The sequence below is a fragment of the Nomascus leucogenys genome, chromosome 18 (genome assembly GCF_006542625.1).
Source record: "Nomascus leucogenys isolate Asia chromosome 18, Asia_NLE_v1, whole genome shotgun sequence".
Lineage (NCBI taxonomy): Eukaryota > Metazoa > Chordata > Mammalia > Primates > Hylobatidae > Nomascus > Nomascus leucogenys.
This window is the reverse complement of record NC_044398.1, coordinates 79,650,704-79,673,800: the sequence shown is the minus strand read 5'-3', so window position 1 is coordinate 79,673,800 and position 23,097 is coordinate 79,650,704. Positions and strand designations below refer to the sequence as shown.

The following is a 23,097-nucleotide window of genomic DNA, read 5'->3' as shown; positions in this document are numbered from 1 at the left end:
CTATTCCAAAAACACCTTTGCCAATCTTGACCCAAGAGAGCACCCTTGGCAATGGTTTCTGTTTATCTCCAAAATTATAAGCAGAAAAATAAAAGGGAGTAGAGGGAAGAAGTAGTTTTTGTTTTGCAAAGGCCAAGTTCTTTCTGCATGATCTTTTTAGAAGCCATTTCTTCAAAACCTAGATCCACTTCTTGAAAATGGAAATCTGATTTCCACCTTTTAGTAAAACCATTTCTACTCAGCCCACCCTCTTAAAATTCTGAGTAAAAACCAATGCAACAATTTTTGCAACATATACAAACATTAATTATAAGAATAAAGTTTAACAAAGCACTAAACATTCAGACACAAATTTGGGGCTTTAATAAAAGATGTAAAGTTATTTTTTAACACTTACCCACTCCTCAACATTGGGGGGCTGCTCATCATAAATGTGTTCCTTGTCCCACAAAATATTGGACTTGTCATACCTGTCCATCTTTCTTCGAGTTTTCACAGCAAAGAAAATTATTAAAGCAAAAGCCACAATAATCATGAACCCCAGTACAATGGCAATGGCCTAAAAAGGAGTGAAAAATATTGGCATAATTAGATTTTAATTGCTTAATCACAATTCACCCTCTACATATTATTAAAACTCTTATCTACCTAAGGCCCTACTAAATCCATGTGCTTTAACTGATAGAAAACTGAAGCAAATAGTTACATTTCAGACATATCATAAAACCTAACCCACACTAACTGGGCTAAGGCCAGCAAATGTACACACACGTACATACTACTTGATTCAATCCTCAGAAAATGCCTAACGTTAGAAACTATCAATCATCACCCTCATTTCAGAGCTGTAAAAAACTAGTTCCAAAGCTTGTGCACCTACAGGCCAAGCTTTGTGCACCTACGAGAATGGCCAGTAAAGTAACTCAATCATTGGTATACTTCTAAAGGGCCTGAAAAATGCTATTCTCAAAAGTATTAACAGCTTTGAAATAGCCAATCATGCTTGTAATCTTGTTCAAAACACATGCTTGGCAAGCCTTTTTACACTGAATGTAAATTTCAGTCCATAGATCTTACCAAAAATGATGAAGACATGGACCTAATCAAGCTATAAATAGCAAATTGACTAATGATTGATTTGGTCTGGCAGGTTTCTCTGTTTTAGGAGTCTTGCATACTTAGTAGAAAGGGCCCTATAACAAAGAAACTTCCTACTCTTAGTTCTCCCAGTGGTGATAGGGTATTAAATGGTATATTGGTCTGGGAGGCACTTGAAGTTGAGGGAAGTACCAGGCCTCTGCCCTGGATGTCTGCTAATGGGAACAAGAGGCTCTCCTTCCAGCTGTCTTGACAGTGACATCATTTTTCAAAGAGTAAGTAGTAAGAGAACTAAGAGGGATAGGGGTGTGGTAGGATAGGAGTACCAACCCTCAGTCCCTATCTACCATGGACATGTCTAAATGGCAACAACGAGCATTGTGAAAACCTACATCTGCAGGGAAAACCTTCAGTCTTCTAAATAATGGTAGACAGATACTAGAGGTCTAACTCCAAAGGTGTGACTCATTCAGGAATGGGAATTCCTGAGTTAGCGTAAGAAAAAAGGAAAAACAAGGGAAAAAAAGATCAGTAACTCAGAAACGTTTCAGATATTAATATAATCAGGATGACTCATGGTTACTAAGGTAGGTTTCTCAACCCCAACCTGCACATTTGGATCACTTGCTTAGCTTTTAAACATACTAACTTACACTCTGAAAACTATAAAACACTATTAAAAGAAGTTTAACAAAACCTACATAAATCGAAAGAATCTTACGTTCATGAATCAGAAGACTTGTAATTGTAAAGATGACAATACATCCAAAATTGACCTACAGATTCAACATAACCCTTCGAAATCCTAGCTGGCATTTTTTTCCAAAATTGACATGCTGATCTTAAAATCCACATGGAAATGCAAGGAATCCAGAATCTAGCCAAACAGTCTTGAAGAACAAAGTTGGAGAACTCCCACTCCACAATTTCAAAACTTACTACAAAGCTACAGTAATCAAGACAGTACAGTACTGGCATAAAGACATATGATTAATGTAACTGAATTGAGAGCCCAGAAATAAATGTCCACATTTATGATCAATTCATTTTTGACAAAGGCATGAAGAAAACTTAGCGGAGCAATAGTCCTTTTAACAAGTAACACTAAGACAACTGCATATAAACATGTGAAAGCTTTCAGAACCCTGGCTTCCATCACGCCCAAAATTAACACAACATGAATCACAGACCTAATTGTAAGAGCTAGAATTATGAAACTATAGAAAAGTTAAAAAATAGAAAACACAGGAGTAAATCTTTGTGACCCTGAATTAGACAAAGCATTAGCTATGACACCAAAAATACAAGCAACAGAATAAAAATTAAATAAACTGGACATCATCAAAACTAAAAACTTTTTTTTTCTTTTTTTTTTGAGACAGAGTTTTGCTCTTGTTGTTTAGGCTGGAGTGCAGTGGCACAATTTCAGCTCACTGCAACCTCCACCTCCTGGGTTCAAGTGATTCTCCTGCCTCAGCCTCCTGAGTAGCTAGGATTACAGGTGCGCACCACCATGTCCAGCTAATTTTTCTATTTTTAGTAGAGACAGGGTTTTCACCATGTTGGCCAGGCTGGTCTCAAACTCCTGACCTCAGGTGATCCACCCACCTTGGCCTTCCAAAGTGCTGGGATTACAGGTGTCAGCTACCATGCCCGGCCCAAAACTAAAAGCATTTATGCAAAGGACACCATCAAGAAAGTGAAAAGATGCCTGTAATCCCAGCGGTTTGGAAGGCCAAGGCAGGATCGCTTGAGTCCAGGAGTTCCAGCCCAGACTGGGCAACAAAATGAGACCCTGTCTCTACAAAAAATTTAAAAAAAAAATTATCCGGGTGTGGTGGCATGCCCCCTAGCTACTCAGGAGACTGAGGTAGGACGGTCACTTGAGCCCAGGAGGTCAAGGCTGCAGTGAGCTGTGACTGCACCACTGCACCCCAGCCTGGGTGACAAGAGTGAGACTCTGTCTCAAAAACAAAACAACAACAAAAACAGCCCAATTAAAAAATGGGCAAGTCTAGCCGGGCGCGGTGGCTCACGCTTGTAATCCCAGCACTTTGGGAAGCCGAGGCGGGCGGATCACGAGGTCAGCAGATCGAGACCACGGTGAAACCCCGTCTCTACTAAAAATACAAACAAAAATTAGCCGGGCGTGGTGGCGGGCACCTGTAGTCCCAGCTACTCGGAGAGGCTGAGGCAGAATGGCCGGAACCTGGGAGGCAGAGCTTGCAGTGAGCTGAGATCGCGCCACTGCACTCCAGCCTGGGCGACAGAGCGAGACTCCGTCTCAAAAAAAAAAAAAGGGCAAGTCTAGGCTGGGCTCAGTGGCTCACGCCTGTAATCCCAGCACTTTGGAGGCCGAGGCAGGCAGACCACAAGGTCAGAAGATCAAGACCATCCTGGCTAACATGGTGAAACCCCATCTCTACTAAAAATACAAAAAAAAAAAAAATTAGCTGGACGTGGTGGTGAGCGCCTGTAGTCCCAGCTACTCAGGAGGCTGAGGCAGGAGAATGGTGTGAACCCGGGAGGCGGAGCTTGCAGTGAGCAAAGATCACGACACTGCACTCCAGCCTGGGCGACAGAGCAAGACTCCCATCTCAAAAAGAAATTTTAAAAAAATGGACAAGTCTAAATAGCCATTTCTCCAAAGATAAGAGAGAAATGGCCAGTTAAATACATGACTTTATAGCTAATAATATTAGCTATAAAGAAAATACGAATCAAAATCACAATAAACTACCACTTCACTTCTCACCCATCAGCATGCCTAAAATCAAACAGACAATAACAAGTGTTGGTGAGGATGTGGAGAAATCTGAACTTTCATACATTTCTGGTGTGAATGTAAAATGATGCAAACTCTTTGGAAAAACTCTGGTAGCTCCTCAAAAGATTAAAGAGTCACCATATGACCCAGCAATTCCACGCCTAGGTACAACCCAACTCAAGAAATCATTAAAACACAGGTTCACACAAAAATGTATACAAGAATGTCTATAGCGTGATTTTTTTTTTGAGATGGAGTCTTGCTCTGTCACCCAGGCTGGAGTGCAGTGGCGCAATCTCGGCTCACTGCAAGCTCCGCCTCCCGGGTTCATGCCATTCTCCTGCCTGAGCCTCCCGAGTAGCTGGGACTACGGGTGCCTGCCACCATGCCTGGCTAATTTTTTGTATTTTTAGTAGAGACGGGGTTTCACCTTATTAGCAAGGATGGTCTCGATCTCCTGACCTCATGATCTGCCCGCCTTGGCCTCCCAAAGTGCTGGGATTACAAGCGTGAGCCACCGTGCCCAGCCTAGCATGATTCTTAATAGCCAATGTAGACACAGCCCAAATGTCTATCAACTGATAAATAAAATGTGGTTTATCCACACGCTGGAATATTAGCAATAAAAAGTAATGAGGGAATGGCACAAGCTATGACATGGGTAAACCTTAAAAACATTATGCTACGTAAAAGAAGCCCATCACAAAGACCACATTGTGTGATTCCATTTATACGAAATACCTAGAGAATAGACAAATTTACAGACTAGTGGTTGCCTAGGGCTAAGAACGGTTAGGGAAACAAGGAGTGGCCGCTAATGGGTACAAGTTTCTTTTTAGGATAGTGAAAATGTTCTAAAATTGATTGTGGTGATGGTGGCACAATTCTGTGAATATATTAAAAACCACTGAACTGTTATTTAAGTAACCAAATTACATGGTATGTTGATTATATCTTAATGACACTCAGCCCCTCCCCCAGATTTAATTAGAAGTGGAGCCTTGCCATCAATATTTTTTGAGTTTCCAGAGTGATTCTATTACATATCCCAAGTTGAAAGCCTCTGCTAAGGAGATGGAGAAAAAACCCAAAACACCACTCATACCTCCTGGGGATCCACAACACAGTAGTGATACAAATACTGATCCACGTAGAGTCCAGTAGCTGCAGGTGTATAAAATTGGTTGCAGAGGGCATATATTTGTGAACCATATAGAGATCCAGAAGACTGAGCAGTTGGGTTGACTCCCATTATATAGACAATTGTGGCAATAAACACCATGATGCCCAGGATAGCACTCACTATTATCACACTTAAGTAGTATCTTCTTGTTCTGGACATTTCAGATCTTATAACACTGGTAACAAAGATCACCAACGCGGCAATGAAACAAAAGGCAGCCATGGCCAACATGAAGCCCTTTGCTGCTCTTGGGTCTGTATAGCCTCCGTAGCCATAACCATAGCCATAGCCATAGCCATAGCCACTTCCATAGCTACCAAAACCACTTCCTCCATAAGGGTAGCCTATACTACCTCCTAAAAGGGAAGTTCCATAGCCTCTGTCCCAGGCAAGCGTGGAGGCCACACAGGCAAAAATGGCAATGCACATCACAATAATGAGCATAGACAGAATCCGAATCACTCCTGGAGGAGAGGTCCATTTGTAGAAGTGAAGAATTTCATCTTCGGGGTAAAAAGAGTATGCTGGCTGAGAAAGCATTGGTCGAACATGCATCTCTCCACCATATATGTCATTGCTTGGTGCATAATGATTCGGTTTGCTGAAATGAACATGAAAATAATTTCAAGTTAGCACTTTTTGGTAGTAAGCAGAAAGAACACAACTTATTTGGAATAATTTAAACCATTGGGTAAATGAAACTAAAGCTTATCTGTGCACAGGAATCACCTGGAGGACTTGTCAAAACATAAGATTATTGGCCTCCAGCCACAACCCATTCTGCTTAGACATTTGGGTTATCTCTGTTTGGGGGTATTGTTAACAGTTCAACTATAAACATCCTTGAATGTGTATTCTGGTACAGAAAAGTACTTATTTTTCTAGGGTATATACCCAGGAGAATTTCTGGATCACATATTTTTATATCTTCAACTTCACTAGACAGTATCAAACTGTTTTCCAAAGTGACTGTACCAATTAGCTACAGTGGAATGGGTAACTGTAATATATCCAAACAATGGAATACTCCATAGCTATACTGTCCAATGTGGCAGCCACTAGCCCCTTGGGTCTATCATACACTTGAAATGTATCTAGTCTGGCTGGGCACAGTGGCTCATGTCTGTAATCCCAGCACTTTGGGAGGCTGAGGCAGGTGGATCACTTGAGGTCAGGGATTCGAGACCAGCCTGGCCAACATGGTGAAACCCCATCTCTACTAAAAATACAAAAACTAGCCAGACATGGTGGCACATGCCTGTAGTCCCAGCTACTCAGGAGGCTGAGGCACGAGAATTGCTTGAACCCAGGAGGTGGAGGTTGCAGTGAGCCAAGATCGTGCCATTGCACTCTACCCTGAGTGACAGAGCAAGACTCCGTCTCAAAAAAAAAAGAAAAGAAATGTGGCTAGGTGGCTAGTCCAAACTGAGATACGCTGTTAAAATGCACAGTGGAGAGTCTGAGGTGGGCGGATCACTTGAGGCCAGGAGTTTGAGACCAGCCTGGCAAACATGGTAAAACCCTATCTCTACTAAAAATACAAAAATTAGCCAGGCATGGTGACACATGCCTGTAATCCCACTTACTTGGGAGGCTGAGGCACGAAAATCAACAATCACTTGAACCCAGGAGGCAGAGGTTGCAGTGAGCTGCGATCACACCCACTGCACTCCAGCCTGGGTGACAGTGCAAAAAAATTTAAAAATGCACAGTAGATTTCAAAGATATAATATGAAGAAAGAATGTAAAGCATCTCCTGAATCATTCATTTTTTACATCAATCACATGATGAAATAATGTTTTAGATATACAAGATTAAGTGAAATATATTAAAATTAATTTCTTCTTTTGGCCAGGCATGGTGGCTCACGCCTGTAATCCCAGCACTCTGGGAGGCCGAGGCGGGTGGATCACCTGAGGTCAGGAGTTTGAGACCAGCCTGGCTAACCTGGTGAAACCCCATCTCTACAAAAAATACAAAATTAGCTGGGCGTGGTGGCGGACGCCTGTAATCCCAGCTACTTGGGAGGCTGAGGCAGGAGAATCACTTGAACCCAGGAGGTGGAGGTTGCAGTGAGCCGAGACCGTGCCATTGCACTCCAGCCTGGGCAAAAAGAGCAAAACTCTGTCTTAAAAAAAAAAAAAAATGTATCCTTTTATTTTTAATGAAAGTATAAAATTACATATATGGCTCATGTTATATTTCTACAGTGCTATGAAGCCAAAACTGATGAACTATGAATACATGCAGTAACAGGTAATGCTGAAAAAAATGAAAAAATACATATAGCATTATTGTATTTATATAAAGTTTTAAAACAGGTAAAACTGGCCAGGCGTGGTGGCTCACACCTATAATCCCAGCACTTTAGGAGGTGGGCGGGTCACCTGAGGTCAGGAATTTGAGACCAGCCTGGCCAACATGGCGAAACCCCGTCTCTACTAAAAGTATAAAAATTGGTTGTGCATTGTGGTGGTTACCTGTAATCCCAGCTACTTGGGAGGCTGAGGCAAGAGAATTGCTTGAATCCAGGAAGCGGAGGTTGCAGTGAGCCAAGATTGGGCCACTGCACTCCAGCCTGGGCAACAGAGTGAGACTCTGTCTCAAAAATACATAAATAAAACAGGTAAAACTAAACTGAAATGTTTAGGATATACAAGGTGATAAAATTATAAAAGCAGGTAATGATCATACGTCAGGACAGTGGTCTCCAGAGAAAAGGAGAGACACAGGGAAGGATTTTGAAGTGTTCTGTTTCTTGAACTGCGTGATGAGTATGTATGTTTGCTTGGTCTTTCCTCATGATCTCCTACATACGTTGTGTGTCCTTTTCTTTATGTATGTTGCAGTTCACCATTATTTACAAAAGCAACACAAAATAACCGTCAGATTAGTGGTGCACTACTCAACTACTATATTCTCTAGTATGTTTTAAAAACTGTATTGTCATAAACAACTTGTGTCCCCACCATGTTTTAGGCACTAGTAAGGAGGTTAAAGAACTGGAACACAACCTCCACATGATATTGTGAAATATGTATTTGGTCTTCATCTCCATTTTCTGGCATACAACTCCTAAAATCTTTGGACTTCCCAAAGTGATTAAGTATCCCTTATATGCTAATAAGATGATAGGTTCCTGGCAGCCCTAGGAAGCTTCAGGATGGGAGCTAAGATTAGAGGGTTAGAACTTTTCAGCCCCAGCGCCCTCTGGACAGGAAAGGGGGGCTGAAGCTTAAACTGCTCACCAATGGCCAATGATTTAGTCAATCATGCCTATGTCATAAAGCTTCCATAAAAACCCAAAAGGACTGAATTCACAGAACTTCTGGACAGCTGAACATGTGCAAGTTCCTGGAGGGTAGCACAACCAGGGAAGGCCGCTTCCCACATACCTCGCCCTGTCCACCTCTTCATCTGGTGTTTGTTGGCATTCATTGTAATATCATCTGTTTTGTTCATTAATTAATTCATTCATTCTTAAAAGACAAGGTCTCCCTATGTTGCCCAGACTGGCCTCGAACTCCTGGGCTCAAGCAATCCTCCTGCTTCAGCCTCCCAAGTAGCTGGGATTACAGGCGTGCACCACCACACCTGGCTTTTTTAATACCCTTTATAATAAACCGGTAATGGTAAGTAGTGTTTCCCTGAGTTCTGCGAGCCACTTTTGCAAATTAATTGAACCCAAGGAGAGAACTGTGGGAATCCTGATTTACTGCAGGTGGGTCAGAAACAGAGGCCACAATCTGAGCTTGTGGCTGCTATGTGAAGTGGGGGCAGTCTTGTGGGAATGAGCCCTGAACCTGTGACCTGATGCTATCTCCTAACAGTGTCAGAACTGAACTGATAATTAGATGACACACAGCTATGGTCCACTGTAGAACTGATTACTTGGTTGCTGGTGGGGAAATATCCCCACAAATTCTGGTGATCAGAGGTCACAGATGTGTTGTGACAGAACAGCAGGAGAAACTGTTTGTTTTTGCCTATATTACACTTCACTACACTTATCAGGGTTAAAGCTGCAAACTACTTAGAGGAGGAAATCCCTATCAATGTTTGATAGCAAATTTGGAATTCAAAAATTCACTGTTAAGTCTTCACATGACCAAGGAGCCCAAAACCCCTCAACATTGCTTGTTTTAGACAATGGCAGGAATCACTCTTAAAACTGACAGTATGGAAAGTATTATGCTAACTGAAAGAAGCCAGTTACAAAAGACCACACATTACATGATTCCTCCATTTATACAAAATATGCAAAATAGACAAATCTATAGCGACAGAAAGTAGACCGATAGTTGCTTAGGGCTGATGGAACTGGGAGGTGACTGCCAATGGGTAGGTTTCTTTGGAGAGTAATGAAATGTTCTAAAATTAATTGTGGTGATGGTTATACAACTCTGTGAATATACTAAAAACCATTAAACTATCCATTCTAAATGGGTAAATTGTAAAGTATGTTAATTATATATCAATAAAGCTGTTATTTTTATTTATTTCTTTATTTTTTGAGATGGAATTTCACTCTTGTCGCCCAGGCTGGAGGGCGATGGCACAATCTCGGCTCACCTCAACCTCTGCTTCCTGGGTTCAAGTGATTCTCCTGCCTCAGCCTCCCAAAGAGCTGCGATTATAGGCATGCACCACCATGCCCAGCTATTTTTGTATTTTTAGTAGAGATGGGGGTTTCTCCACATTGGTCAGGATGGTCTTGAACTCCCGACCTCAGGTGATCCACCTGCCTAGGCCTCCCAAAGTGCTGGGATTACAGGCATGAGCCACCAGGCGTGGCCTTTTTTTTTTTTTTTTTTTTTTTCCAGACGGAGTCTCGCTCTGTCTCTAGGCTGGAGTGCAGTGGCATGATCTCGGCTCACTGCAACCTCCGCCTCCTGGGTTCAAGTGAATCTCCTGCCTCAGCCTCCCAAGTAGCTGGGATTAGAGGTACGCACCACCACAGCCAGCTAATTTTTGTATTTTTAGTAGAGACGGGATTTCACCATGTTGGCCAGGATGGTCTCGATCTCTTGACCTTGTGATCCGCTGGCCTCGGCCTCCCAAGGTGCTGGGATTACAGGCGTGAGCCACCGCACCCAGCCTAAAGCTGTTATTTTTAAAAACTGACAATATGTTGCCAATGGCCATCTAAACAAGGCATTTAAATGGAAGCTTCATTATCATTTGTACAAAACAAAAAGGAACATACAAATATAAACCTTGGCAATCTCTTGAAACAAACATTAGCAATAGGTGACAGCAGTTGTCCTAGCAGAGACAAACTGTCACTCTGAAAGTTAAGAGAGAAATTCAGTTTTCAGTGCAGACCCTTTGATACAATTTAAATTTACAAGTACACGTATCGTTTTATTTTTAAAAGCAAACACTTAAAAATTAAAGTTTCAACCATATTGTTTACATGTGACAGACTTTTTAAAAGAGAATAACTAAAGAATTATTTACTTACAATTCATCAGGCCTGTAAGGAGGTGGACTTTCAAGAGGCCTGGATGACATGGCTGATGTCAATGGTCAGCTGATCTTCAGGATGAGCAATGCCCTTTAGCTTCCAAGATAAACCAATCTAAGCAACAAAAATAGGGTTATGGCATTACTACTAAGCTCACAGTTTGTTTATTTTCTTCACCCCAACCCCCACCCCGAGACAGGGTCTCACCCTGTCACCCAGGCTGGAGTGCAGTGGTCCAATCACAGCTCACTGCAGCCTTGATCTCCCAGGCTCAAGTACTCCTCCTACCTCAGCCTCCCAAGTAGCTAGGACTACAGACGTGCACCACCATGCCTGGCTAATTCCTGTATTTTTTGTACAAAAATTTGAAATATATATAATTTCCTATTACTTTTGAAAGTTCATATTAAATGAGAATGCATATGAAAGTGCACATAGAGCCACACTAGCACATACTAGCTCCTCAATGCAAACTAACAATCTAATGGGTTAAATGCCTTTATCATTAAAAATGATAATAAAATGTATCTATAAATGGTGGAATTGTAGATTCCCTTATCTCCTTTTCCAAGTCTTCAAAACTGAGCACAATTTTTATACAAGGGGAGAAAAAACAATATGCATAGTATTAATTGGTCATTTTCTGAAATTTTGTCCTAAAATTCTTCAGCACAAGTTCCTAAACATCTGAGAAGCAATTTCACTCAACAAGCATTTATTAAGTGCCTACACTAGACCAGGAGAGCCTGTGGGAGTGACATATGAGAGCCAGTGCTGGGGTCCTGGCTCTTTCAGGCTGGTGTGGTGCTGATACACAGGTGGCTAGCTTATGGAACAGTGAGATGGGAGCCTGGTGGAATGGTGTCGTCTTTTAAAATAAGGTTACAGTAAGAATATAGTGGATGGAGGATGAGTAAGAAAAGGGAGGGCTTTGAAAGTCTAGTGGGAGTGTCTTACTTCCTTCAGGTAGGAAACAGGAGCCAGTTCACCATTCTCGGCAAGGGAGGTCTAAGTTTGATTTGAACCAGATTTGAAAGACAAAGTCAACAGTAAAAAGGAGCACCTAGAGTCAGCAGCAGCAAACCTAGGTGTGAGGTGACAATGAAGGAGTAGCTTAGGAGACAGAAGATAGGAAGGAAACTAACATTCATCAGACACCTACCAACATGCTGGGTGCTTTACATAAAATCCTCCTTTCATCCTCAAAACAACCCTCCATGGTTGATTAGTCACTTTACAGATGCAAAGAGGGTCAGAAAGAGAAGTGAAGTAATATGCTCAAGGTTGTATGGATGCCAGTGAGTCACTCAGATGTAACTTGAACCCAGATGATTTCATGTGCTTTTCACTATGCTAGTTTGAAACAATGAGTTCCATTTGGGAAACACCAGCTTTTGTGGGGAGTGCACATCTGGTGTTAGCATCCATGAGGAAGTGAAGATGGAGATCGTCTGCCTACGTCCGTAGGTGGATCCATGGGCACTGAGAGCTCTCCAGGAAAAAGACACGTCTCAGCAAGATGTGGTAGACACACAACCCCCAAACTTACAAAGCTTGAGGATTATTCTAGAAAACCCGGGGCTGGAGACACTGGCAAGGTACTTCCCACATCAGCTACAGAACTTCATGCCACTCCTTAGCTACGCTGAACCAACAATAAATTCTTTCCAGGTTATACCAGTGATTAGTAGAGTAGGGAACTTCGAGATCTACTAGAAGGTAAATTCCATGACAGCAGGAATTTTTGCATGTTTTGTTCACTGATTACAACAATGCCTGGCACACAGGAGACATCCAGATCATTTGTTCAATGTTTACAGGAACCAGATTGGACCATGGATATCTCTGCCTGCAAAACCTCTTGTGCTTTCAAGTTGAAGGTAAAAAAAAAAGTATCAGAGTAACTTTAAAAGGTATGATCCCTGAATGACACTTGAGTAACATCTATAATGAGTATATTAAAGTATCTGATTTTTTTTCCTTTTCTAACAAGGTCTGTACAATCATACATACATATTAACAACAGTACATCAATTCAAACTCTGAAAACTTTTTTTAAAATTAATGGCAACTCATTTTTTTTTGAGCCAAGTCTCGCTCTGTCACCAGGATGGAATGCAATGGCACAATCTCAGCTCACTGCAACCTCCACCTCCCGGCTTCAAGCGATTCTCCTGCCTCAGCCGGGACTACAGGTGCACGTTGCCATGCCTGGCTAGTTGTTTGTATTTTTAGTAAAGATGGGGTTTCACCGTGTTGCACAGGCTGATGTCGAACTCCTGAGCTCAGGCAATCTGCCCTCCTCAGCCTCCCAAAGTGCTGGGATTACAGGCATGAGCCACCACGCCTGGCCCAGCAACTCTCTTCTATACCCTTCAGGACAGCGTATTTCAAATCTCTCAGAATTAAACCCTGCCCAACTATGTATTAGATGAATCCTCAAAGATGGAAATATATAGAATGTTAATAACGCCAACACAATTAGCATAATTTTCCAAAGACATGAAGGAAGATGACTTTTCTACATTTTTAAAAACCACTTTATTAAAGTATACCATAGAGAAAAGTGCACAAATAGTAAGTGTACACAGCCCTGTAACCAGCATTCAAGTCAATTTCTCTATACTCTTTTTTTTTTTTTTTTGAGACAAGGTCTCATTCTGTTGCCCAGGATAAAATGCAGTGCCACCATCTCAGGTCACTGCAACCTTCCTCCCAAGCTCAAGCAATCCTCCTGCTTCAGCCTCGCAAGTAGCTGGACTACAGGCACATGCCACCATGCCTGGCTAATTTTGTATTTTTAGTAGAGATAAGGTTTCACCATGTTGCCCAGGCTGGTCTCAAACCCCTGAGCTCAAGCTATCCACCTGCCTTGGCCTCCCAAAGTACTGGGATTACAGGCATGAGCCAACACACCTAGCCAATTTCTCTATATTCTAATAATGGAGAAACACACATACAAATGAGCAATTTAGGCCAAAATGTTATGGTACTATAAAAAGGCAAAAGTCCAGATTGTCTTCCTAACTGATGTTCAGAAAAAGAACATTAAGGAAAACTGAATTTAGGCCAGGTGAGGTGGCTCACACCTGTAATCCCAGCACTTAGGAGGCGGAGGCAGGTGGATCGCTTGAGGTCAGGAATTCGAGACCAGCCTGGCCATCATGGCAAAACCCCATCTCTACTAAAAATACAAAAATTAGCTGGGCATGGCGGCGCATGCCTGTAATCCCAGCTACTTGAGAAACTGAGGCATGAGAATCACTTGAGCCTGAGGTGGAGGTTGCAGTGAGCCAAGATTGTGCCACTGCACTCCAGCGTTGGCGACAGAGCGAGACTCCATCTGAAAAAAACGTAAAAAAGAAAATCTGAAGTTAAGCACTATTAAATGTGGGATCCTACTTCTGAAGCTGAATGTCAAATATCCCCAAATTCTAGGTTCAGTGGTAGTTTTTGAAAACTGTAAATTAGTCCAGACTCAGTCTTAAGTTGTCAAAAACTCAAACAAGATCCCTTTTCAAGCTGACATTTCCTGGATTCAGAGTTGTCACGTCTCCCCAAAAGCACGGATTTTAAATTGTGAACCAGATTTGGTTCATGTGGCTCATGCCTGTAATCTCAGCACTTTGGGAGGCCGAGGCAGGTGGATTACATGAGGTCTGGAGTTCAAGACCAGCTGACCAACATGGTGAAACCCCATCTCTACTAAAAATACAAAAAATTAGCCGGGCATGGTGGTGCATGCCTGTAAACCCAGCTACTTGGGAGGCTGAGGCAGGAGAACTGCTTGAACCTGGGAGGCAGAGGTCACAGTGAGCCAATATTGCGCCACTGCACTCCAGCCTGGGCAAAAAGAGCAAAACTCCGTCTCAAGAAAAAAAACAAAAAGAAAAAGAAAGCTCGTTAAGGACAAATCATGCCACACCAACTTCACTTCCTGTTCTGGGAAGGTTACCAGACTGGTGGATGAAGGGAATGCAGAGACAAAGAATCCTGAAAATCTTGAGCACATCTTTGTGTGGGTGGGCAGATTCCCAAGGGGCCGAATTATGGCACCCAATCAGCACAAAAGAATTAACCATTTATGTCCACCTGGTGGGAGGTCTCCAGTGGCAACCACAGACAAAGCGGAGGAGACAGGCTTATCCAGATTTGCAGCTGACCAAACACACTGGAAAGGATAACTAACCCATTGGCTAGGCCATCAACACTAAGCAAGATCTCTGTAAAGTCAGAATGATGAGTTTAAAACAACCTAGTGGTTTTAACAGCCCCCATTTACTGGCTCACAATCTGAGACAAATTCCTTATCTCCTCTAAGTGCACTCAAATGTGGGAATAATCCTGACCTCTACACTGGGATAAGAAAAAGTCTTAAAGAGCTGGGCGCAGTGGCTCACGCCTGTAATCCCAGCACTTTGGGAGGCCAAGGCGGGTGGATCACGAGGTCAAGAAATCAAGACCATCCTGGCCAACATCGTGAAACCCCGTCTCTACTAAAAAAATACAAAAGTTAGCTGGGCTTGGTGGCGCGCGCCTATAGCCCCAGCTACTCAGGAGGCTGAGGCAGGAGAATCGCTTGAATCCAGGAGGAGGAGGTTGCAGTGAGCTGAGATCACGCCACTGCACTCCAGCCTGGCGACGGAGCGAGACTTCGGCTCAAAAAAGAAAAAAAACCACAAGAAAAAGTCTTCAAGAAAATGGGCAACTGCATTCATCATAAGGTGGTTATCCTGAAAGTGAGAAATTTCAGTGCTTAGGCACTTAGGTATATTGTATCCATTTTCAAATACAGCTGACCCTCCACATCCATGGGTTTTAAATCCCGATTCAACCAACCTCAGACAGAAAATATTCAGGGGAAAAAAATTAAAAATAACAGGGCAGGTACAGTGGTTCACACCTGTAATCCCAACACTCTGGGAAGCTGAGGCAGGAAGATCACTTGAACCCAGGAATTCAAGACTGACCACAGCAACATAGCAAGACCCCATTCTCTACAAAAAAATTTTCTTAAAATTAGCCAGGCATGGTGGCACATGCCTGTAAGTTCCAGCTACTCACGAGACTGAGATGGGAGGATCTCTTGAACAGAGGAAGTTGAGGCTGGAGTGACAGCCATGATCATGCCACTATACTCCAGCCTGAGTAACACTAATACCCTGTCTAAAAAAAAAAAAACAATAAAGCAAAAAATACAGATTTTTAAAACTACAATATCACAATTCTATATAGCATTTACATTGTATTCAGTATTATAACTAGAGATTATTTAAAGTCTACAAGAGGTCTGGGTGCGGTGGCTCACACCTGTAATTCCAGCTCTTTGGGAGCCCAAGACGGGCAGATCACTTGAGGTCAGGAGTTCGAGACCAGCCTGGCCAACATGGTGAAACCCTGTCTCCACTAAAAATACAAAAACTAGCTGGGATTGTGGCGGGCTCCTGTAATCGCAGCTACTCGGGAGGCTGAGGCAGGAGAATCGCTTGAGCCCAGGAGGCAGAGTTTGCAGTGGGCCAAAATTGCATCACTGCACTCCAGCCTAGACGATGGAGTGAGATTCTGTCTCAAAAAAACAATTAAAAAAAAAAAGTATACAAGAGCATTTAGGCCATATGCAAATACAAAGCTAGTTAATAACAGGGACTTTAGCATCCTCAGATTTTAGTATCATGGGGGTCCTGGAAGCAACCTCTCACAGATGCTAAAGGGTGACTATATTGGTGGCATAAATGAGTCATTTTTAAAATGTAAACTGGTTTTCTTTTTTTTTTTTTTTTTTTTTTGAGACGGAGTCTTGCTCTGTCGTCCAGCCTGGAATGCAATGGTGTGATCTCGGCTCAAAGCAACCTCCACCTCCCAGGTTCAAGCGATTCTCCCACCTCAGCCTCCTGAGTAGCTGAGATTACCGGCACATGCCACCAGGCCAGGCTAATTTTTGTATTTTTAGTAGAAATGGCGTTTCACCATGTTAACCAAGCTGGTCTCAAACCCCTGACCTCAGGTGATCCACCCACCTCGGCCTCCCAAAGTGCTGGGATTACAGGCATGAGCCACCACACCCAGCCATAAACTGAATTTTTAAAAAGTCAATTCCATAGTACAGTATAGAGGAGAATTAACTTAATAATCGTTCATTTTTAAAGGTGCATTTCTTTGGTAAGAATTTCAACAAAAGCTAACAAGCTATCCTAAACTTCATTCACAGAAATAGTGCTCATATCTAGGAATAATATGCTATCAAAAAGAACAAACAAAACCTGATTTGTACATCACATTCTAAACTATGTGCCTCTCCAGGAGGGTGACTAAGATCATTAAAGATCTAGAAAAGCTGGCCAGGCACGGTGGCTCACGCCTGTAATCCCAGCACTTTGGGAGGCCGAGGCAGGTGGATCACAAGGTTAGGAGATCGAGACCATCTTGGCCAACATGGTGAAACCTCATCTCTACTAAAAATACAAAAATTAGTTTGGCGTGGTGGTGTGTGCTTGTAATCTCAGCTACTTGGGAGGCTGAGGCAGGAGAATTGCTTGAACCCAGGAGGTAGAGGTTGCAGTGAGCCAAGATTGTGCCATTGCACTCCAGCCTGGCGACAAAGTGAGAGTCCAGCTCAAAAAAAAAAAAAAAAATCTAGAAAAACCATGTCTTAAGACAAACGACTGGAAAAACAGGAAATGTTTGGCCTGGAGACCTGAACATCAGAAGAATCACTTTAGCAGCCCTGAAATATCTGAAGAGCTGTCTTTGTTATCCTAGAAATGGTTAAAAAAAAAAAAAAATCCGAAAACCACAGGCTGATTTCATCTCAATGTTAGGAAGCCTCTCCCTCACTCTGACCCCACACCCTCTCCAAAAATAACAACAATTTGAGCTCATGCAATTTATGCAAAGCTTAAGGTATTTGATATTTTTTTGGGGACCAAACTGGAGGACTTCTAAGGTCTCTTTCAAAGTGAATCTGTGACTGTGCTTTAAGGCCAGCAGCCAAAGGTGAAAGAGGACCAATGCCCAGCACAGCAACATTAACAATCTGTACATGTGTTGCGTGAAGGAAAAAATAAAATGAGAATGAAGAGGCCACTTATCACCTACATGAACTTATGTCAAGAGAGTGACAAGGACACAAGTCAGACAGCTAAATTAGAGTCGGGGCAAAAGGGAAGCGGCAGATAGATCCTTGTCAAATATGTTAATCTGAAAACCAGCATCTTGGGCTAACGATAAAATATAAAAAGTGTTCTCCCCTTGACAATGTTTACTGACCAAAAGCTGTCTTAATGGAAAACTAAGCTAAGATGAAAAAAACAGGCTGAGGCTGGGCGAGGTGGCTCACACTCACAATCCCAGTACTTTGGGAGGCCAAGGCAGAGGGATTGTTTGAGCCCAGAACTTCAAGATCAGGCTGGGCAACAGAGTGAGACTCCGCCTCTATCTTAAAAAAAAGGTATAAAAAATGAAAAAAAGAAAAAATAGTCTGAAAATGCTTTGCCCTCAAATTATTCTTTAAAGAAAACTGTCAATAATTGAAAAATAAACTTTATTATATTTAAGAGAAGCCTGTTCCTTTTAGAGCACATGCAGTAACTGTCAATTTGCCTTTAAAAAGTTTAAGTTGTGGCCAGGTGCGGTGGCTCACGCCTGTAATCCCGGCACTTTGGGAGGCCGAGGCAGGTGGAGCACGAGGTCAGCAGATCGAGACCATCCTGGCTAACACAGTGAAATCCCGTCTCTATTAAAAACACAAAAAATTAGCTGAGCATGGTGGCGGGCGCCTGTAGTCCCAGCTACTCGGGAGGCTGAGGCAGGAGAACGGCGTGAACCCAGGAGGCAGAGCTTGCAGTGAGCCAAGATCGCGCCACTGCACTCCAGCCTGGGAGACAGCGAGACTCTGTCTCAAAAAAGAAAAAAAAAAAAAAAGTTTAAGTTGTGCCTTATATTAAATGATTTAGATTACAGGCACATCATTAGTAAATTGTCTAAAAATTTGAAGTTAGGCAGACTTTGTAATAGACTCTGTGTCAGAAATTGTATTTTTAATAAACCTTCCAGGTGATTTTTAAACACACCACATATTTTGAGAATTGCTGTCTACAATAAAGGTGTCAATCCAAAAAGGACATTGATCTTGCAATTTCCTGTCTAGAAACCCCAGATCTTTTACACAGCAGACACCTGCTGTTCAGGTCTCAGCTCAGACGTCACCTTCTGGGAGATGCCCTCCCAGTCCCTCACTCCATCACACAAAACTTGTTTTTTTCAGAGCAAACTCCCCTCCGCCCTCATACCTAAAATTATTATTTTAGATATCATCTCCACCGCATCGGGAATGCCCATATCCCAGGCATCAAATGTCTATTTTGACCATCATTTATATCCCTGGTCGCTGGAACTAGCCCTGGCACAAAGTGATTGTCAATGGGTACTCAATTAATAAAACCAACAGTCAATTATTACAGTTGGGATTTCAATCCAGCAGTGAATGCCTTGAAGTTCTTCACACAACACCCAATAAACGTATTTTTTCCAACTTCAGTTTGTCAAATGTAATTAAGTGTGTAGAGTCTAAGAGAAAGGGAGAAAAAGAGGACAGAACAGTCTGAGAATCACCTGTGAGCCTGTTAGAAAGGCAGAATCCCAGGCCCCACTCCTGACCTCCCAATCAGAATCTGTGTTTTAATAAGATCCCTAGGTGATTCATACCACAGCCAAGACTGGAATCACTGGGTTACGGAACAGCGGCAAGCCTGGGGTTAAAACAAAAAGCCTAACAGAAATCTGCATGGTCTGTTTACTCTCTTATTTCCATAAATAGTAATTTGATGAAAAAGATCCGTTAATATTCCAATCAAACAAGCCTTAAAATGCAACTGAAGAAAATTTCCTTCTGGGAGGTTCCTGGGAAGGTGAAAGATCATTTCATTTACGTGGTTAAAAGCAATATATTATTTTGAAAAGGTAGTAATTCCAACATTACCTTTAGAAGAAAACAATAATTTTACCTTGACATGAAGCAAAATGCGGGAAATCTTGTATCAGGCTACAGATACTAGTGAATGGTAGAAAAGTCCAGAAAAATCCCCCAAATCTGCTTCTGATATTCCTTCCCAGATTAGCTGAAGTAGTTTGCAAGCAAGCCCACCTGCAACGTATCCCCCAAGGCATTTGCCCACTTTTAAAATGGAGTTCTACTAAGGCCTGCCTTTTAAAGTTGTTGGGATAATTAAATGAGAAAATACAGAATGCTTTTAGCACAGTGCCTAACGTGCAGGAGGCACTGCCCACTACTTCCCGAAATGGCCTGGAAGCTGCCAAAAGGTGGAGAATCATGTCTTACCGATCTCCCTATCCTCCGCTCCGTCACCTAACAAAGGAGGCCCCTAATAACTAAATAAATTGCAAAACGACAAAAAAAAATGTGTTGCTTTGAGGAAATATCTGTGCCTCCCACACACACTTAAGATGTCTATTTTAAAGAACCTCTAAGAAAATATTCATAAAGGCTGGGTGTGGTGGCTCACGCCTGTAATCCCAGCACTTTGGGAGGCCAAGGCGGGCAGATCACCTGAGGTCAGGAGTTCGAGACCAGCCTAACCAACATGGCAAAACCCCGTCTCTACTAAAAATAACAAAAATTAGCCGTGCATACTAGTGGGCGCCTGTAATCCCAGCTACTCGGGAGGCTGAGCAGGAGAATCGCTTGAACCCGGGAGGCAGAGGTTGCAGTGAGCCCCGATCACACCACTGCACTCCAGCCTGGGGGATAGAGCCAGACTCCGTCTCAAAAACAAACAAAAAACAAACAAACAAAAAGCACATAAACAAAAAAAACCACCTCATACGTGCAGTGCAAAAAAACTATTGTTACTATTGTTACACTTGGGAATGCCTAGTTTTCTATCACACCAAGAAACACCGTAAGTGCCTTCATGGGAAACGTTTCTCTTTTCCAGGTATCCCAATAATACACCTGTTGCCTAAGGGCCACACACTGACCGGCCTGGAAAGCCGCCGCCTCCTCCTCGCGCGGGGTAACTCCCCAAGCGGGCAGTGTGGCCAGCGAGCCCCGGGTCCCGGCCTGAGGATGCCGCGGCTTTTCCCTCGGGCCCGGTGGCTTCCCGAGGAGCGTGAGGGGCTCGGCGCCGCTCCCAACCCCTAGGCGCAGAGGCCATCTTGGCCCTCGACCCCTGATCCCCGCACGCTTCCTCCGACGCAGACAACATGGCTGGCGCGCGGGGCCGGCCCAGTCCCAGAGGTCCCCAAACTCCGTGGCCCGGCTGGGCGCGGGTCCCGGCTTCCGTGCGCACCGAGGCGCTCCCAGGCGGCGCGCGCCCGCGTTCGCCGGGCAGGCACAGCCCGGAGGCAGTTCCGCCCCCCTGGCAGCAGCCCTTTTGGTCACGGGTGAGAATCCGAAGCGCGAGCAGCTTCCCTCGAAGTCCAGCCTCACTCGAAATTAACTCCCCGCCCCCCAGCTTAAATCGACGCGGGTTCACACAACTCGCAACAAGTGGATTCGAAGTAGCCAGTGTGGCCCACACCGTGACTCTCGGAATATTTCACAGATTGAATCCAGACCCCGTCTCCCCGGGATATCCAAAGGGGTGGGGTGGGAGCGGAAGGGATGAAACTCCCCCCGGGATCTAAGCCGCCCGGGCCGGCAAGCAGCCCCCTCGCTGCAGCCTCAGGCTTAGGACCCCCAAGGAGCTGGGTGCAGGACCCCTCTCCATGAGGGCCGCCCCCCAAAACTGCAGCCCCAGAGCTGATGCAGGATCGTCGCTGTTTAGGAATGTCGTGCCCCATAAAAGTGAAAAGTTGCCCGCGCCCCTGAGGCACTGCTAGCTTTCAGCGTTTCCACGGAATAAAGCTTGATCGGAGGCTCCAAGCCGCCCCTCACCCCGGGAAGCAGCCTCCCAAATTGGCCGGTGCTGCTCTCTCCGCAGACCCGCGCCTCTCCGGTTCCCACGAGTCCCAGCTCGGGGACGAAACTGCCACCGAAACCAGCGCGGAGCGTTCTCCCCTTGGCACCTCCCCTAACATAGGCGCCGCGGTCCCCCCACGGGGACCCTCGGGCTCCCGTGCACCCCTGACGCCGCGCCCAACACTCACCCAGTCGCCGCAACTGGGCCCGACCCTCCGGGGACCAACGGAGCCAGGGAGCGCGCTCACCTGGCGGGCGCACCTGACGCCGCGCCGACCGCCAGCGCGCAGCCGGGGACTGGGCTGGGGACGTCTCCTCCTCCTCCTCCTCCTCCTCCCTCTCCTTTCCCTCCTCCCTACAACCGGCCCTGCCCCCGGGCATGCGCACCAACGTGGAGGAGGGGGTGCGGGAAGCCTGCGGGCCAGCGCCGCGAGTCCCACCTGCTGCGTCCCGGACTGGCTCCTTGGCGCTCTGGACCTCGCTCTCGGTTCCTGCCGCCTCCGCCAGAGGAAGCAGGGAGGGAGAGGTGGACGCGGGAGTGTAGGTGTGGTGTGTCGGCCTCCTCCCTCGGTGACCCATTAACCTGAAACTCGGATGGGAGGGGGCGGGAGGACGCAGCCCCGCTTCCCACGCCCTGCCAGCGCGCTGTTAAAGGAACCGCGCGATGTTCCGGCCCGAGAGGCGGGGCGCAGAGGAGAGGCGCGGGCTCCCAGGGGGCAGCACGGATGGGGGTCCCGGACCATCTCGGGGTACGTTCGGTGCTCCGCCTGCTTCGGATGGAAGCTTGGGGTGTCTGACGGAGAGAGGCCGAACGAGGTCCAGAGGGGACTGTTTCCTCCGGAAAGAGGGTCCAGGCACTCAGTACTTTGATAGGAAAGGCACGTCCTCACAGGACACATTTCTGCTTCCAAAATTTGATTAAACTGTTGCTGGAAAAAGGCATCTAGATGTATTGCTCCAACAAAGACTCCTGGGAAAATTTCAAAAGTCGTGTGTAAATATTGGCGCTATTTCTGAATCTCTAGATTCAGAATAAGACAATTATTTAGAGGGGTTAAAATGAGGGTGAACTACTGTAGGTGTTAGTTGCCATCCAGCAAGCTAAAGTGCATAATACAGTTTACACATCACCACCCCAGGGTCCTCTCCTGCCCACCCGGTCCGCTCTGGGGGACGGGGAAATTTAAACTATTATGGCTCTTTGGCCTAAGAAAAAGCACCTTATACGTTGTTTACCAACCTGTAGTGCTTTAAGAACACGACTTAAAAAGCAAAATAAACTTGGTTTACTTTTTTTTTTAAGAAAACGAAAAAGCACCTTAGTTCCGGGTGCTGTATTCTATTTCTTGATCTGGATTCTGTTTCCAAGGGAAATTTCATAGTCTGCACTTAACACTGTATATTTTTATGTATGTTTGTTGTTTTTCAACATATTTTTAAATTGTACTCCAGGTTGTGGCAATTATAGTTCTTGGCATTTAACTATCTGCATTGAAAGCGAACTTTTAGGTTTCTTACATCCTGCTTGTCTTTGTGTTCCAATCTGGAATGTCAGCATTGCTAATAAATTTCTATCCAATCGCACCCACTTCTCTACCTTTAATTAAATGGTTAGAGATGTGACTCTCCCATACATTAGATCTTAAGGCACAATTCATACTTG

At 44.3% G+C, this 23,097-nt stretch overlaps 1 protein-coding gene across 1 annotated transcript in view; it reads right to left on the bottom strand.

Annotated features, from left to right (window-relative positions):
• OCLN (occludin) overlaps positions 1-21,733 on the bottom strand; it is a 62,077-nt gene extending 40,344 nt beyond the window's left edge. Inside the window, exons 1-4 of the mRNA XM_003266031.2 lie at positions 21,623-21,733; positions 10,514-10,630; positions 4,971-5,649; positions 398-559 (exon numbers count right to left, since the gene is read on the bottom strand). Of these exons, the coding sequence (XP_003266079.2) occupies positions 398-559; positions 4,971-5,649; positions 10,514-10,563 (891 nt within the window). The 5' untranslated portion in view covers positions 10,564-10,630; positions 21,623-21,733. The remainder of the gene's footprint in view (positions 1-397; positions 560-4,970; positions 5,650-10,513; positions 10,631-21,622) is intronic.
• Between the last annotated feature and the right edge of the window lie 1,364 nt (positions 21,734-23,097).